The sequence below is a fragment of the Populus euphratica genome, unplaced genomic scaffold (genome assembly GCF_000495115.2).
Source record: "Populus euphratica unplaced genomic scaffold, PopEup_1.0 scaffold19.1, whole genome shotgun sequence".
NCBI classification, from domain to species: Eukaryota; Viridiplantae; Streptophyta; class Magnoliopsida; order Malpighiales; family Salicaceae; genus Populus; species Populus euphratica.
Window position 1 is genome coordinate 1,990,263 of NW_011499853.1, and position 19,000 is coordinate 2,009,262.

Sequence of the window (19,000 nt, forward strand, 5' to 3'; positions counted from 1 at the left end):
GTTGGAAACAGATTTGCCACCATGAAAAGAAAGAGAATGTGAGCTGTGTTTGAAACTTTTGGACGCCAAGCCTGCTCCAGGTAGATCATTAATGCCTGTGGTCATCATTGCTTGACAAAGAGCTTCCCTCCTAACATGTGCATAGGCTTGCTATACTGTTGGGCATGGTTTTATCTGCAAAACATCACACCTGATATGATCTAAATGGTCATCAAGACCATCCAAGAATACATATACTCGTTCTTCTTGAATAAGAGAATTGTAATGTTGAATATTTGTTGGGCATTCCATCGGGTTTGGACGACAAAAGTCGATTTCGCGCTAGAGACCTTGGAGTTCGTTATAGAACTTTTCCAGTGAACCACCAGCTTGTTTAAGGCGTGCCACACGTCGCCGGAGGTCATACACCTGGGAGGTGTCACTGCCATCAAAGTATGTAGTAGCAATTGCATCCCACACCAATTTAGTTGTAGGGAAGCGGATGAAATTACTGATAAGAGAGGGATGCATGGAATTTATCAGCCACCCTTTAACCATTGCGTTGTCAGTACGCCATCGTCGAAAAGTAGAATCTGTTTGAGGAGGTTGAGATAGGTCGTCATTTATATATCCCAGTTTGTCCTTACCTGAGATATATATTTCAACCACCTGGGACCAAAGTGCATAGTTGGTGCCATCCAACTTGATGCCGATTGGTGCAGTTGCACCATCAGAAGTCTGGGTTGGGGCTGAAGTTTTGTTCAAAACTTCAGTCATTTTCATAGTTAATTCGGCTAGGATGGAGGAAGATAGAGATTCCTCGGTTTGGGGTTCAGTATCAACCATGGAAGGAGATAAGAAGGATTGGTAGGATATTAAAAAGGATCGGTATGCTCTGATACCATGACAGAATGGAGAAAAAAATAGAGAGAAACCTTTCTCTGTTTTTCAATACTTTATTTACATGAATAAGGGAATATATATAATAGATTGTTCCCACGTAAATAACGTAAACTTCCAATTATGGCTATATATTTATGGGTTTAATTCACTAATGAATATATTGCTGATCTTCCTCCTTTAATCTCGTAGAGGACAACTCAAGCCAACAATTTGTACCACATTGCTATTACTCTATAATTGGGTTAGCGAATAAGTGATTTAGCTCAATGTCATTAGTGAATGGAACCACACAAGTTCTTTGAATTCTCTGTACAAGAATACTAGCTGATTTTCTATTGCTTCCTCCATTATCCCCGTGAGTTCTTGAACATGCAAATTACAGCGAAATCAATTGCATCGAGCTCTAGCTTTAGATCGTCAATTTCTTCTGCTTGGTATGGATAGCGGATGCAGGACAAGATCTCGTACATTTCATGCCAAAGCATGAAGCAAAACAGAAGCCCACAAAACTTCTTGCAGATTTTTTGTGCTCTGATTGACGTCAATCATCAAGCATCCTTAGCTCTGAACCCAAATTGTGAGTGTTCAACTGAAGACTGCAATGGGAAGATCCCAAATGCTTGTTAGTGCTGGCACAAGAGGGAATTGTTTCACCATGTTCGGAAGAAATTTCTGAATTTATTGATTGTAGAGCCTGTTGATCTCTGACATATAAATAGGCTATGTAGACTATTATATATATTAATAAATTATAGCCGGCATGAATGTACATACTAAAGAGTACGAAGACTTTTTCAATAGTTCTTCTAATTTATATGGATCCAAGCTCACTTCAAGATTTTTGCGTGGCAGATGCAGATGGTAATGGCATGTAAACGAGTGAGATAAGTTCATCCTTCACCTCTCCATTTATGAATTTCGAAATTTCTAGAACCTCATTTCAGAAATTTAATTTTGCTGCAAAATGTTGCTCGCTAGACAGGTTCCGTATGCTTGGTATTGCTTTTGCACGCATTGATTATGCATCACGGGGTAGTAACCCTCCTCAACACACACCCTCGTGCCTCCAAAATCCTGACCGTCCTTGACGGTTGTCTTGAAGTTGGATTTGTTACATCTAACCCGTCTCATTAGCGGGGCCTTGCAAAAGGGTGCTGTGCTTGTATTCATGGGCGGAGGCATGTATGGGTTTGGATTGTTTATAGTAAAGATTTTATTAATATTTTTTTATTAGTTTTATATAAAAAAATTTATAATTTTCAATTAAAATATCAAAAATTTCTAAAACTTTACATGGAGTTTAATAGTTTAGCTTGGATTAAAATTTTAGATTTTTTGAAAAAATTCAGAAATTTGATAAAAAAAAAATCATAATTTGACTAGTTTTATATTATTTTATGTAATTTTTAATCGGACTATTAGATTGAGCTAAAATTTTATAAGGAATCTTAAAATATATTAAATAAAATCTCGTTAAAATTTTAGAATGATCAAATTTTGGTAGTACTAATAAAAAAAACATCAAATAATAATAAAACGACTCATTAAGGGTAAAATAGTTATTTGCCATTAAAAAATAAAATAAAAAAATAGTTCTTTCTTCCTTTTATATGTTGCTAGGCAGAAGTAGAATAGAAAAAGAAAAAAAAAAAAGAAAAGGCAACAAAGAAAGAGAGAAAAGTAAGGGACAAACATAAAAAAATTCAAAAAAAAAAATAAGAGAATAACCTTGTAAACTTACAAAGTTTAACTTATAAAATATGAGGAAGAATCAAGTGAAAGAAAGAGAAATTGAGAAAGAGAAAAAAATTAATTATTTTATTTTTTAATTAACAAAAAAATATTATTTTATCCTAGTTAATGGGTTATTACACTATCGATTAAGATTTGATTATAAATGAATTATATTTCACAAAATATCGAAAGATGTAACTTTAATAATAAATTTATTTTACTTTTATTTTAATTTTATATACTTTTAAATTTATTTTTTAATATTTAAATAATATATTTAAATTAAAACTTTACTATTAACTTTAAAAATTTATATATATTAATTGATAATTTATTTTAAAAAAATTATATATTTATTTAATAGGACAGACAGGAAAAATTCTTGTCTTCTTGTCTCCGCCCTAGCTTGTATTCCCAATCAATCTTGCTCATTTCCAAAGAAATGCAGGACACGGCAATGCTGTTGCTCTTGCTGCCTTGTGCAGGCAAAACCCAGGTGTCGTCATTACTATTGCAAATGCTGTGTTTGAGTCTCCTCCAAAGGTTCCTTGTGACGTTCTCGCAGAGGCTTTCCAATTGGACAAGAATGTTGTCAATTACCTGCAATCAGTATTCTATACGAGGAGTGGAAAATGACGGGACAAGAAAGACAATTACAGTCCGGCCATATGTTTGTTACGTGTCAGTCTTGTTGTCCAAGTGTGTGTGAACTTGAGCTTTTTTGTGTGTCAGATTAAGATAATATTTACCGAGTGGATTTTAAGAGCATGCTGTTCTTGAATTCATGTATTAAACATTCTTTTGTTGTATTAAATCTCTGTTTCCCATACCTAATTTTCGAAGAACAAAAAGAAAAGTAAAACAGTCCATAGTTCATTAAGAACAGTAATTGCACACAAAGTCAAACTCGCCTTAAGAAGGATACAACAGGGGGAAAATAATCTATAAATCCTAAGCAAAGGTGAACACAAGGGAGCATTTTATGCATACACAGGATAGCGAAGGACAGGACAAGACATCACATGAAATTATCCTACGCCAGCAGAAGATCCACTACGATGTGCTTGGTAATTTGCACCAATAACACCATTTGAGGAGTACAGACTGCTTGATCTTCCGAGTAAACACGTGAGGATACTAGAAGACACATTAATATCTTGCATTGAGTGATTCACTTCCTTTCTTGTATTCCAGTTTTAGCACCATTAGTTGGGTCATTGCTTCCATTCTGTCGAATTCACAGAGCCTCCTGCCTTTTCCTGAATCACGTTACATTTTGATGAACACTGTGGAGGAATTAAATCAATCTTGGTTGAACTGCTAAGTTTTCCAGGTCCCATCAACCCCATGAAGAAACTAGACTGAAAATGAACCCATACATGTACATACATCACAAGATACTGTCAAAGTATTTTTGCATCCACAAATTACTTATTCTACAAAGGTTGAACAGGCTACTTATTTTACAAAAACTGAGGCTCATTTGGCTCCCCAAGTGGTGACAGACAAGGGAAGTTTGCAATTTTCTTCTTCAGCATCAGGAAATAAAAGGAAGGTATACTCTTTATGAAAGGATTGCCACTTGACGTCATTTGGGAAATCCAAGTCAGGCTTCATTCTATGGAAATTTCCCCACTTGAAGATTTCATTCTCCACTCAAAACCTCATCTTCCAAGTTCTACTGCACAACTAGGTGGGGTCTTTTCTTGCTTATTGATACCAACTGAAACTGAAAATGGCCAAAGATCCACCACGAGTCTTAAAAGCTCAAAAGTGCAAAAAGAAAAAGGGAAAATCATTGGACAGTTATCAACTCGATGACTTTAAAGTAAACGCACCTTTCTCAGTGCTCTTCAGTACGCGCAGTCTCTTCGCTGTAGATACAAACATACTGCAGGAGACATACATTTTCCTTAAAATCAGAAATAGCAGAAGAAAGAAAAGGAGTAACCATCATACTTCAATGATCTCTCCAAGCACAGCCGTGGACAATTGTTAACCAGGCCTACAGATTATTAAAGAATTGAAAGCTACTGACAAGAGAGGTACACTGAAACTTACTGCCAAGGAACATCTCCAACAAGAATCCTGTCACCTTCATTGTCCTCATAAACGAGAGTATATTCCCTGCTACCAGAAACTGAACTTGCATTTTCCTTCGCTTCATCCATCTTGTTTTCATCCATAGGATCACAAGTTTCTCTTTGAGCTAAAACAAGAAACTAACAAGTAAATAACCTGATATTTACAGCATAAACACAATGCACTTAGATCTGATGGAGTTTGTATCTAACCTGCAAGAAAACCTCTGAAGAGCTCATCTATGGCAACAGAGAGTTTCTCATAACTGTCATAGGCATTGAGGTTTATTTTTCTTCCAATAGGGACTCCTTCCATATTGATCTTTACAAACAAATCATTCCTGAAACTGTCAGCCTTTAAGCTGCTCCCTTCTTCTGGAGTTTTATTTGGTAACTCAGATACCATCTTTGAAGTACTGCTACTTGCAATATTTTTCCTGAATGACCGGATTGGAGGCCACCCAACTACTGTTGCAAGTGCGCATCTGATTGTTTAAACCAACAAATCAGAGCAGAAAAGAAACATCAATCAAACATCAAATTATAGCCAACAAGCTAATTCAACTCAGCATGACTTTCTATTCATACAACTTTTTGGTTCCACATTTCAATTTAATTATCATCATAAGATTCTGTTCACTACAAGAGACATGACAGGATGACTAGATAATCTCATGATAAGAAATCCACTTAGGTACAAAAATTTTAAATTCCATTTGACATAAATATTGATTTTGAATCATAATTCAAAAGTTATTTTTATAAATAACTTATGATAAAATTAAGTTAGAATAACTTCAACTTAGAAACATATTAGGTAAAAATGACTCGCATCAACAACTTTTTCAAAGAAGAAATATGTTTTAAGTCATAATCCACAAGTTAAAAATTTTAACTTCTGATTAAATCAAAATTTTGACTCGATTTATATTAAACTATTGATTTAAATCAAAAGTTTTTTTCTAACCAGACATGCCTATAATTTAAAAGTTAAGGATTGTACATAGCTGCGTTTGTAAGTTGTAACCACCATTCATTACCAAAAAGAAGAACTGTTTAGCTATGAGTTCTGCTGATATGACATGAAACACAAATGGCTTCATTAGATGGTTGACTTGTCAATGCATGATTGTTAAGAGACAACCTGCAGATCAGATGCTATCCAGAAACGGATATTATGTACATGGTAAAGATCTTTATTTTCAGATGTGGTCAAACCTTGTTAGAATGTCAGGATACCATGAACTAGACCATTTTGAGCTACCCTATATATCTGCATCCGACTTGTACCATTCTTCTGTACTTGGTCACAGTTACCAACTTATCATGGAATGGACAAAATCATTTCATCTATAACAGTTACTTGAGTAACTTTGTTTTGATCAAACAGAATCATATGCATGTACATGTGTGCTGCCTTTTTGTTTCATAATTAATCCTCTAGATTTGGTTTATGAGAATCAATCAGCTAGTAACAGTACTGGAACGGAATGATTATGATCAATTCACATCAACAGGAAGAAAAAGTTGAAAAAAGTAACCTTTTATGACAGCTGTTGGCCCCATCTGTGGTGACAGAAAATGAAGCACTAGCAGGGGGAGAACATGCCATCTTATCTGGGTACTGTAACTCTTCAACTTTAGAGCACTGGAGAAATGAAGGCTTGGGCTTCTGTAACTCCTTCTTGGCCTCCCTGTGAAACGATGAAGAATGTAAAGAGCTACTTAACCATGGGGAAGAGAATACCTTTTCAGCTTCTTCTTGATAACATGAGAACTTCTTGCATTGCTTTACATTAGTATCCGTAAACCAGTTTCCCTCTGATGTTTTTGCTCCAACAGGGTGTTGAAGTACTCTTTTAGCTCCATGAGTGGTGGGATTGGTCTTGTAACCAAGGAATGTTTCTCCTGGAGGACCGAGCCTCAACTCCAGCTTTTTTTCCTCTGATGCCTTTTGGCTTTTATGCTCAGATGCCATATTGAAACACCGAGTATTTTACCAGAAAATTGAGCTGAGCAGACAAACTTGATAATATTCTGCTTCAATCCTTTCCAGGAATAAAACAGTGATCTAACCTTTAATGAAAGAGGAGAATTGCAAAAGGAAATGAGACGGGAAAGAACTCAACAAGCCTACAGGAGAAAGTGCCCCCGAGTATATTAATGATATAGGCACGTAGATTATTCCTCCACCCCAACACAGCTAGTTTTTACATCAAAACACTCAACAAAGAAACAAGAAATCCATTACTCCTAGATTACTTTCTATTGCTAGCCTAAAAATCAATCTAATTTTCCTCAGCAAGAAGAAAAACAAACAGCATATCCAACAACCAAAAGGGCCTACACGAGAGAAGGAAGCACAGTATCATCTTTCAAGCTAGCTCGGGGGTTATAAAGCTAGTTGGTATATTGACTCTGTTCAACTTGTCATGATAACAATAAAAGCGAAAAGATATGGGAAATCACTATTTTGATTTTTTTATTTACACGTGGTTTTGTATTTTTTTTATGATTTTTTTTTAAAATTTTAATTTATTTTTTAATATTAAGATGATTGAAAATTTAATTTTATATTTTTTTCTTTTTATTATCTTTTTATAAAGTTAGCGTGATTTGTGGGTTTGTCGAAATAACTAAAGTTGCTATAGTTTATGGATGTTGTGTGTTTTTTAATAGAACTTGATTTTTTTTATAATCTATTTTTTTTCATGTTGTTAAAAAAATATTTTGTGAGAAAAATCATATTATTAAACTTTATGAAATAATAAAAATTAAAAGATGCAGGGGAAACCATTGTTTACCCAATATCCATTACATTGTTGATTACTATAGTAATCTACGATGTTTGCTTTCTGTTTTTTTATTTGAATTTTTGTTATAATTTGTTTTAAATCTATTTTTTTATTTTATTTTTTAAAATCGAGATTGTTAAGAATTTAATTTTATAATTTTCTTCCTTTTATTTTATTTTTATATAATTAACATGGTTTATGGGTTTGTCAAGATAACTTAGGTTGCCTTTGTTTATGAGTTTGGTGGGTTTTTTTTAATTGAACTTAACTGTTTTTATAGTCTATTTTTTTCTTATATAGTTAAAAATTAGTTAAAAAAAAGGTCATGTTATTAAAATTTATAAAGTAACAAAAATTAAAAATTTATTATTTACCCACACATATCGCATTGTGAATGACAATAGCAATCCTCAATGTTTTGCTTTCTTTCCTTTTTTTATGTTTTTTAATTTTTGTTATAATTTTTTTCAAGTTTGTTTTTGTAGATTTCATCTTTTAATATTGATATAGTTGAAAATGTGGTTTGATAATTTATTTATTTTTATTTTAACTATTCTATAAGGTTAGCATGATTTGCGGGTTTGTCAGAGTAACCTGGGTTGTCCTGATTTACGAGTTTGGTGGGGTGTCACTTTTTTATTTATTTGAACTTGATTTTTTATTATCTAATTTTTTCTCGTATAGTTAAAAACTATAGTTTCAAAAAATGGTTTTGTTATTAAAATTTATAAAGTCCATGAACTTATTAACAAGTTTAGCTAGTTAACTTAGTTTACGGGTCTAGCAAGTTTAATTTTTTAAAATTATTTTTTTATCCTTGGATATTGGGTTAGTTGGGAATTCAGTTTTATAATTAGTTTTGTTTCATCTTTTATGAGGTTATCATGATCTAAAAAAATATCAGTATTAAATTGGTATATAATTTTACAATCATCTATTTTTTTTACCATATAGTTAAATAAAAAATAAATTTTAAAAAAACTTATTATCTCAATGGAGTCTATAACTCAGTTCACATGTTTAACATACTAGCTCATCTTACCCGATTCACAAGTTTGATGAGTTTATTCACTGTTAGGATATGCTTTTTCTGTTTTTGATTTTTTAATTATTTTTAATTTATTTGTTTTATTCCATAATTTAATATTAGATTAGTTGAGAAATGGATTACATTATTGATTTTTGTTTGTTTTATAGGGATAATTGTTTCAAATAAATGTTTATTTTTAGGTTGGTGCTAAATTTTATGAGCATTTGTTTTTATAATATAATTAAATTAAAATATATATATAAAAAAATTATTAAACCCAATAAAGTCCATAACTCGGGTTGCAGAGGGGCAAGGTTGATCATTATCTTAATATCTTTTAAATAAAATTGTCATTTTAAAGTATTTTTATAAGCTCAATCATGTTTTTATTGATCATTAAAGTTGTATTTGGACCTATAAAATCAATTGATTTAAATCGAGTTAACTTTTATACGATTTAATTAAATACTCGAGTTAGAAAAAGAATTGAGTTGAAAGGTTTTAAAATTAACTCATTTGATCAGATTCAATAACACCATTAAAGATTTTTTATACTCTTAATAAATATTTTTTATTTTAACAAAATATTAATCTAACCCGTGACAAAGCATAAACCAATATACTAATTTTCAATAAAAAGGAAATTAGAGTGTACGGAGCAACATTATGAAAATGAACATAAATTTCTTGGCCCAAACTGCTTAGTTATATTATTATTTTTAATGCTAATAGCATCATTGAACCCAATTCTGTACATCAAGATTAAATTTCCATTATTGAATCTTAAATGCTCATCTATATTAATACTGGTCAATTTATTACTTGTTTCCTTCGCACATTCTCCTCTAAAATCGAATTATAGATGATAAAGTAACATGAAGGATAATCCTTCTAAACTAATCAAGATCCTTCACACATGTCCTTGCAACTACTAATTTTTGTCTTGTGGCCTGAACCCAACATTTAATTCATTGGAATTTTTGTCTAATTCAAACTCTTTATTCTGAATCATACTTCATCTACACATCTTTAGATTTACAAAAATTTCTTATGGCCTATCACAATGATATTTGTTTTGAAAATATTTATTTTTCATTAATATTTATGTAAAAGATATTTATCCTTTATATATATATATATATATATATATATATCTTATTATAAAAATAAAATAACTTTTAAACCCTTCCTCTCAGTCAAGAAGACAGACTAGCTAGGGGTAGAAAAACACAGCAACACGGACTAAGAGGAGGAGGGGTTCATGGTCATCATAAAATCTTTACATTCTTAATTACCATGAAGAATGGATATTTAATTAATTCCATTATCCAACTACCGAAGCCACAAAGATTACTTGGACAAACAATGGTGTTGATCTATTCAAGAAGCAGCGTCTTGGCCTCCCATGAGGGACCCTTTGTGGCAGACTGACAATGACATTACGAATTTTAGCAGTCCTTTTTCAACAATATTCTGTTAATGGTTTTTTAATGATGTCTCCCTCTAGGCTCTTTGTCAAGCTTCTATCAGATAATGGTCTCAGCTCTTAAGCCTGCCCTAAGATTGGTGAATATTATACAGCATCAGATCAGCGAGGCAACCAAATGGCAAATTAAGTTTATGTCTCTTGATTATAACTAGCAATCAAATGCTTTTGACTTTTGAATCCATTCAAATAAGGAGGAAAAAAACGTGTGTGGCAGTGGCTAATTGACTCTGTTAGAGATGACTTATAAGTCACTAGTCTAATGGTCCACTAACAAGAAAACCCTCTTGGCTGCCAGCAAAATGTCTCAAACACATGCAGCAGCAGCAGCAGCTTAAGAGCGTGGTACATTTCGCACTCCACCATCAACTAGCTTGCCCTATTTTAATGCGGCATGTAGAAGTGTGCATGGCGTGCTAGTAGTATGGCACCCAAAGTAGCTGACCAAGGTTGAGAAAACTCGGAAATCACAGTAAATTAGTGAAGGAGCCATTATGAAAATTGTTGACGCTTCATCTTTTTTGGCATGCTTTTGCCACCCGGAGTTTCATGGGTGGGGGAGGTAAGCCTGCCAAATGTTGACATGTTGAACCCAATTCTTGTTCTTTTCAAAGGAATCAATGGGATTGTTCAATGAATTTATCGAACAAAATATCAAGTCATTCCCTTCATAATTAGCATCACAACACCAAACATCTCTGGTGGCTTGCGGACCCCTACATCCCACTTGTTTAGATATGATAGAAAGCTGCACTGATAATTTCCAACTTCACTTTTGGGATGCTCTTTTGGCTTTCTCCTTTCATCCTTTTCCCCCCTTGATTGTTATTATCATTACAATTTCTCCTCCTAACCACCTACCTACCTATCTACTTGTAGGATTTGCAAGCTTAATTTCGTGGCCATGACAAGGACTTTCGAGTTCTTTTCTTTTTGTTTAAGAAAAAGGAAGTAAGGTGAATGTGCCGCTTGTTCATTGAACTTGTAACATCAATGAACATAACCCCGGTTATGTATATATCTAGTACTAAGAAAGATTAACAATCTTTATTAAAGCAAGATTATGATGGTGATAATTAGAAGCATCTGGTTGCTTTTTCGTAGCCAAGCTCATGATCACTTGTTTTAATGAAAGTACTATAGTTTTCGTCATCTGGGTTATGAATAATGAACCATACCAACATCAGCACAACTGAAGGCTTTGTTTTCATAAATCCTTATCGTTTCAAAGCAGGATATGATGGAGAGTAAACAGCTGAACATGGTCTAAAACTACAAGCAGAAGAAAGATGGATTTTGGTATGCAAGGTCAGATAGAGATCATAAACTTTCCTTCATAATAAAATCCTAATATAGAGGAGAGTCTATTTCACTCTGGAATTTATAGCGCCTCACGTCTGTATATAAGTTGAAGCCACCATAAATTAATGAAGAAACGATCGAGTTGTACTACTTAATCTTATTAATTGAAGATCCAAATCTGCTAACCATTATCAAAATCTTCAAACCATCTAAAATTAATTACCAAACTCTTATATAGAAGGAAGAAATGTCCCAATTAACAAATAAGAAAATAAACATCCAACAAGAGAGAAAACCAAACAATCTAAATCTAGATAATCTAAATTTAAATCTACAATAACAAAAACTATAGATTTAGATTCATAAAGATCTACATCATTTTTTTTTATAATAGAAAACCAAACAAATATCTGAAAATATAAATCTTGATATAAGATAAATGAAAAGAAATTATAAAATTAAAATATACATCCATTATCAGATATATTTTACTTTGATAAGTCATGGATATTTTATCTTTAAAAATCAAAGATATTTGATTGATATATATATGTGAATTATTTTTCCTTCCATGAAAAAAAAACACTAACATAATTTTTGATTTTTTCTTTACTATATATATATATATATAAGAAAAAAAGGTTTTATTATAAAAGATGATTGTTTTTTCTTTCATTTGAATAATCCCTAAACTTGAAGGAGATCATCTTTTGCGGGTATTCAGTATAATTCATTAACTATTTTGTCCATAAAAGCTAAATTATATAGCTAAAAACCAAGAAATTACTAATCTCAACCTTATGAGATACAATTGGTTTCATCACATTTATTTTAGTTATATTACGGGTCATTATTTCTAGGGAAATAAGGGAGTAAATACATCTTAATTAATAAGTTCAATAGATACATACTCCTTTTCTTTCAATTTACATTTATTTGTTGTTGCTTGGTTCCATGTTTATTTCTTAGATGAAAAAAATCCACTTGCATGTTTCAATGTGATTAAATTAGTTTATCACAAAACGGGTTATTTTATTTATAAGAACAGGGATACAATTTCGTTTTATTTAACAATGATTTATTTTTCTTTCTTATTTTTTTAATATTTATTTTTTCTTTGTTATTTTATCGAAATCATAACCAAAAAGGATAAATTTTAATTTTTTTCTCCCCTGATTTGAATACTCTCTTTACATTTCTTTTAAATATACATTTTGAGAGGGGGGATTCTAGTAAAAAAACTTCGGTTGCTTAGATATTTGATAATATTACCAAACAGGAGTAAAATTGATAATATTTGCTGCTATCATATTACTAGAACCACCAATATCATATAATTATCACCCACAACTATATATCATTATTTATCAATAAAATAACAATCATCATAAAGTTGATATTACTATAATCCTCATCATTATTTTCAGCATCATATCAACTATCACATGTCATTGCAGCAACCACCGGCGTCCTGCATGTTTTAATCATAACGATTAAATTATGTAATATACATCGCTACTTTTTATATTTTTTTAATTGATAATACATTATTATAATTTACATTAAGTTTGTATAAAAAACTCTCCAGCTCCCTGTCGAATAAATAATTTTTATAAAACATTGACAAATTCAGAGCAAAAGGAGATAATGTTCTCCAAGTTTGATTGGAATTCAAATAATCAATATTCCAAATCCTATGCGCATTTTGAGCAAAATGTAAATTTTCACTTTAAAATCCTGACAATAAAATCAATGGAAGTAATTGATTGGTTGAATTTTACGGATACAAGTATATATTAAAAAAAAAATATATTAATATTTAAATAGAAAAAACGAGAGGGTAAAGATACTTAGATTTTATTCTACTGTAAAAGAAGATGAGAGTGCTCTATCTACTGGTGAAGTTGCATTTTGGCTTGATCTTTCCACAACGCTCGGTTTTTTTTTGCCGCTTCTCCTTTCCCATTTTAAGTTTTGTTCCCTCTTGTGAGCTTCGTCATGTTTGTATTGTTATTGTCTTGCTAACCACCTTTTAACCACTAAAAGTAGCTGTAAAATTTATTTGTATTTGTATTTAAAATTAAAATATCTAAAAAAATTAAGATTTTATTTTACTTATTTTTGTTTTAAATTTATATTTTTTTAATATTTTTTAAATTATTTTGATGTGCTAATATTATAAATAATTTTTTTAAAAAAAATATTATTTCAATGTACTTACAAACAAAAAAATATTTTAAAAGGCAATAATTAACATAATACTAAACAACTCTTAATGAATCTCCACTTATGATAAAAACATATGTAGGTAGTAGACATTTTTAAACAAACTCTAAGAAAAAGCAACAAGGAATTATTTTTTCAGCCTATATATAGGTAATAAAGTCTTTCTATTTTTTTTATCTTATTTTGTTATATTGGCTTCATGATGAAGTGTTTATTTTAAGGCCGGACATGCTTTTTAAATTATTATTTTTTAAAATAAATATTAAATTAATATTTTTCTAAATGATTTTAAATTATTTTAATATACTAATGTTAAAAATTATATATATTATAATGTGTTTTTAATTAAAACATACTTTTGAAAAACATTCTATATCTCGCATTTGACTTGAGATGATAATTAATCCAACTGTATTAATGTATGATATCAATGAATAAGTAAATAATGAATCGTCTTGTGAGTTTTTGAATGTCGCTAAATTATAAAATATTTATGATTATACCATAGGGATATATCATATATAGGAGTACTGCAAGTGGTGTGAGATAACCTGCGCATGCCATGTAGAGTACTCTTTACGTGAGATGATCGAATTAAATTATAAATCTCGATTTCCTCATCAAGCTTAATTGGCCACAGACAAGATAGAACGTAGATTGACTTGTAGAGAAAAGTCATGGCGGGCTGATCAAGAGGCATCGAGTCAAGGCCAGATATTTAGCGCGAGTCATTCGGCTTCGGTGGCGTCGTTACTCTTGCTACCACTGATTCTGCGACCGCGAGTACTATGGCATTGCATTCAATTAGTTGCTGGTGGGTGCTGCTGTTAATTAATTTTTAGATTTAATTGAAATTAAGAATTGGAAATTGAAATTGTTGCTGTTATCTACAATAATATAGAGTAAAGTTTGATTTCCGAAAGAAATTAAGAATGAACAAAAACCCATCGGGCTTAATTTCCCTTGTTCTCTCTTCAATTCTATTTTTTTTTTTATAACCATATATCATTGTTATTGAATTTAGCTTGGCAAGGCAAGACCCAATTGACCCGTCTTTGACTCGTGTAAAAAAATCAATCTTGAATTAACTAGATCTAATCACATTGATGGGTCAGCCAACTTGTAATCCAATTAACCTAGTTAAAAACCATTAATTTCTTTAAAAATATTCAAAACAAGATCAAAGGATGTTTGATTGACAAGGGGTTAATTCACCAACCCGTAACGAGAGCCTTGCATTGAGTCGACCTGAGCCGGGTTGGGTTTAATGACTTGGATAAACATCGCTTAGATCATCCTTTTGACAATACATTAGTTTCTGCTAAACGTATGAGAGCCTGGCCTTGGTGCTCTCTGTCTTTGCAATTTGCAATGCAACTCTATCATACATCATCATGCACGGATAAAAGCCATGAGAAATTACTGGAATCATTAGTAGTGAGATTTTCGAATCCATAACATATAGCTCAAAAGTATATTAATCCAGCTTTATGCGTCTACAAAAATTATTCCACAAAATGCTGGTTAGGATTGCTGGTCTCTTGTATTATTACTTCAGGCACTCTAGGCTAGTCCAGCTTGTTTTACCAGCTGAAAAATTTCCAAACAGCACATTGTAGAAGCAATTTAGGAACTATATTAGAAAGACATTAGAATTATTTGTGCTGACACACAGACCTGAAAGTAGGTCTCTAGCTTCCTCCTCAAAGTGGCATGCTCTTGCTTGAGTAGCTGCAATGTCTTGATGCATCTGCAAAATCGACAGACCACTTGAACAAGACCAAAAAACTGGCAGCACCTTGAAAAATAAAGAGCAAAGGATGTTAGTTACCCTTCGATGTTTCCTGCACAACAATATTCCCTGAACTTTGAGCATTCCTTCATCATCTTCTTAGCTCCAATGCTGCAAATCATTAATAATTTTCCGCAGATAAGCTCAGGTCAAGCAAAATGCTAAACGATCATCTCCTTTTCTACAACAGTTAATTGATTACCTTGAGCTGCTACCCTTGAACTGATGCATGTAGTCATCCAGCTTACCAAAATCAATATTAGGCTTATTGATCCTGCAAAGCATGAAAAAGGCAAAAGAATCGCTCTTACAACTGTTATTGCAGTAGTGATGTGGATTGAAATGTTGATTATATATTGTATACTTACATCGCCTGCTCAATGTTCTGAATCAATCTTACTGAATCACTGTAAAACAGTCTCACAACTTCCTCGACAAAATTTGGGTTTGCTTCATCTTGCAAATGCTCGAGCTGAATGAATTGGTCATCAAGGTATCCCTGCAATCATCGATTATAAAGTTTGACTTTTTCTATTAGTTTAAAGCGTGATTTTTTGTCTTTGGGCAATTCCGTTTGTTTTTCTATCTTTTTTCTAGTCAAAATTCAGAACTTCATAGTTTAACATCTCTTCTGCTTAATAGTAACAAACTAATTTCTAGTCAAAATTCAGAACTTAATACTTTAACATCTCTTCTACTACTTGATAGTAGCAAACTGGCCAATTTAGGCCCTAGCAAACTATTTAGGCCCTATTTATTTATTGAAAAATAATTTTGTTTTGAAAAATAATTTTTTGAAAATTAAATTATTTTCTGATATTTAATAGTATAGTAAAACATAAACTAAAAAATATTTTATAGTGATTATGTCATGAAAAACAACCTGGAAAATAAATTGTTAATATTTTTTCAGGTTTATTAAAATAATGAGGAATAAATCTTACAAATTAAAAGGTTAAATAAGAATAATTTTTTTAAAAAAATCTAATTTCATAAACTATCTCAAATAAAATAAATAATAAAAAATAAAATAAAAATTAAATCTAACAAATAAAAAAGTTGAAAGATGATGAAATTAAAAAAATACAGTTTCATAAATTATTTCAATTAAAATAAATAACAATAAAAAAATAAGGACTAATTCTAATAGTTAAAAAATTTCAATTAAGAAAATAAAAGAAAATAACAATCATAAAAAAAGAACCAAAGTTGATATAAAAATTAAATTAAATCAAATTTTAAGAGATGAAATTGAAAAAAATATTCAAAATAAAATATATAGTAATAAAAAATTTGAGAATTAAATTTGATATAATCAGTAAATAACATGACATTTTTAATTTTTTCATAATTTTTTTAAAGTGTTTTTCGCTAAAATAAAAGGAAAATACTTTCTTGAAAACCAAACCAAACCAAATTTTTTTTTAATTAAAAAATATTTTTCATTGATCAATTTTTTAAATAACAAATAAATATTTAAAAAATATTAAAAATATTTTTTAAAAAAATTACTTTTCATAAAATAAACATGGTCTAGTTTGAATCACCGAGCATGACTATAATCTAAGGTTAGACGAAGGATACATGGAAATAGAACAAACTGAAATTTTTTGTTTCATTTTTTTTATTATTTTCTTGATTTAAACCTATAATATGAGAATTTTTCTTTACTTTCTTTATTAATATAAATAGGTATACCTACTTGAAACCATTTTAACTCTTATTTTATCCATCAACTTATTTATATTATTTAAATATTTATAACTAAGTTTATATTTGACATGTACGGGCTTATTTAGAAAAAAAAAATCATTCAAGATTACTGTAAGATGTGATGATAAAAATATTTCGAATTTATTTATTAAAAAAATGTAATCAAAAGCCAAATAAAATTTCAAAAATATCTAAGAATCAAAATGTAAAATAACCGTTATACAAAAGATGAGATACATATAACTAACTAGTTTGTATACATGCGATCAAAAATAATTTGAAGACATAAATAGGATTAAGCTTGGCACCGGCCAGAAAACTTGGCAATTAAGCTACAAAACAAATTTATTATAAAAGAATTAAAAAAGTATTGAAATTTATTAGTATAGCAATATAATATAACAATAAATAATATATATATATATATATATTATAATATTAAATAAAATACAAAAGTTTGGAGTTGATTAACTATACTAAAAACAGCAACAGGTAAATTTAATTAAAAGTAGTTTATGTCTTTTTCAAAATATTTGGATTTATAATTTGGCTAAAATGCTATTCGTAAATAGATTTGTAAAACAAAAGTAAAAGGAAATAGAGATTTGGCATTAAATTATAGTTATAAGATATTGATAGATGATTGGTCCGGTCTCATATTCAGATAGTGACTGGAGAGTTGACCTAGATTTATTCAATCATTAAACTTTTTATAAAAATAAAATCTAAAATAATATTATTTTGATAAATAAATAAATAAAAGGTTTTTTATTGATTGAACCGGCATAAATTTATAATTGGCAGGCCGCCGAGTTAAAACCTATTAGGTTAAGCGAGGTCTTATTACGAATCATCAAACTGTACATAGTTTTTTCTCTTAAAAGAAGAACTTAAGAAGAAAACAATCCAGATAAGAATGACGAGTTCATGCATTGCAAAGAGGGTGTAGAGAACCTGATCAAACAGGGACCTCCTCGTGTAGGCGACCTGGTGTTGCAATTGTTTTCTGTCCATCTGTGTAGACTTGATGACAGAAACGGTGGTGGGGAAGAATATTAAAGTCTCTGGCTACCAGTAGGGTCTCTGTGTATCTTTTCACATGATTCTGCATTTCTACTCGGAAGGCAAGAGGACAGCTATTTATATAGTTCGTCCAGGAAAGAGATACCATTACATGGATTGGAGAATAGGTTGAAAATATCAGAGCACACGCGTCATGCTTTCTTCTTGGATAGAGTATATCCATGGTGGTCACAAATCTGTTCACATGATAATTAGTACACGTATGCTTTTGTTTGCTCCTTCCCCTTTCGTTGTCTTGTGCATTGGATCATCGTTCCCTCTCTACCCACTATCCATGCTTGGATTCGGGGCTTGTTTGATGAAAGGAAAAGGGAAATTGGTGGATGTGACGGGTCTATCACTTCAATAATAATAAAACAAAATGGATGTAGAGTTATTTTATAAAATAACAAAATAATAGTTTCCTAAACGCTAATTAACTACTCCTGCAATCACACTCTGTTTTTGCTTTTTTTTTAAAAAAAAATACTAACTAAATACTAATAAATTTAAAAATAACAAGTTTTTCTTTTAAATATTTTTTAAAAAAAAACTAGATTAACTGTAGAAGTTAAGTTTTATATCTGAATCCTACATATATATATATATATATATATATATATATATATATATATATATAGAAGAGATCACTTTTTCCAAGTATGAAGTGGAGGAGTTTGTTTTTGTAATTGAATATGTTTTTCAAAATAGTTTTTCTCTTAAAAAATATTAAATTAATATTTTTTAACTTTTTTTTGTATTGGTTTGATATAAAAAATAAAAATTAAAAAAAATATTATTTTAATATATTTTCAATTAAAAAATACTTTGTGATGTATTACCAAGCACACACTTTATACAAATCATTACTTTTGCCGCACGAATGCAAGTTTATAC

The 19,000-nt window shown here is 30.6% G+C and overlaps 2 protein-coding genes across 2 annotated transcripts; both read right to left on the reverse strand.

Moving 5' to 3' along the window:
• Positions 1–3,468: 3,468 nt before the first annotated feature.
• Positions 3,469–6,692, reverse strand: LOC105122261 (auxin-responsive protein IAA2-like). Its single transcript, XM_011021266.1, has 5 exons — positions 6,239–6,692; positions 4,911–5,182; positions 4,678–4,825; positions 4,455–4,507; positions 3,469–4,345 (listed from the first exon to the last, which is right to left on the reverse strand). Exons 1-5 carry the CDS (start codon positions 6,673–6,675, stop codon positions 4,281–4,283), a joined length of 975 nt encoding a protein of 324 aa, XP_011019568.1. The 5' UTR covers positions 6,676–6,692; the 3' UTR covers positions 3,469–4,280.
• Positions 6,693–14,794: 8,102 nt separating this feature from the next.
• LOC105122262 (histidine-containing phosphotransfer protein 4-like) lies at positions 14,795–18,139 on the reverse strand. The gene is made up of 6 exons (XM_011021267.1): positions 17,996–18,139; positions 15,697–15,827; positions 15,531–15,602; positions 15,368–15,439; positions 15,214–15,286; positions 14,795–15,126 (listed from the first exon to the last, which is right to left on the reverse strand). The coding sequence occupies exons 1-6, from the start codon at positions 18,053–18,055 to the stop codon at positions 15,100–15,102; spliced, it is 435 nt and encodes a 144-aa protein (XP_011019569.1). The 5' UTR covers positions 18,056–18,139; the 3' UTR covers positions 14,795–15,099.
• Positions 18,140–19,000: the final 861 nt, after the last annotated feature.

Coding starts and splice junctions, on each gene's coding strand:
- LOC105122262 (XM_011021267.1), bottom strand. CDS start 18,055: ATGGACAGAAAACAATTGCAACACCAGGTCGCCTACACGAGGAGGTCC. Junction 15,828..17,995: donor GGAGGTCCCTGTTTGATCAG/GTTCTCTACACC, acceptor CGATGATTGCAG/GGATACCTTGATGACCAATT. Junction 15,287..15,367: donor TGTGCAGGAAACATCGAAGG/GTAACTAACATC, acceptor TCGATTTTGCAG/ATGCATCAAGACATTGCAGC.
- LOC105122261 (XM_011021266.1), bottom strand. CDS start 6,675: ATGGCATCTGAGCATAAAAGCCAAAAGGCATCAGAGGAAAAAAAGCTG. Junction 4,508..4,677: donor GTTGGAGATGTTCCTTGGCA/GTAAGTTTCAGT, acceptor TGTCTCCTGCAG/TATGTTTGTATCTACAGCGA. Junction 4,346..4,454: donor ACTGAAGAGCACTGAGAAAG/GTGCGTTTACTT, acceptor GGCCATTTTCAG/TTTCAGTTGGTATCAATAAG.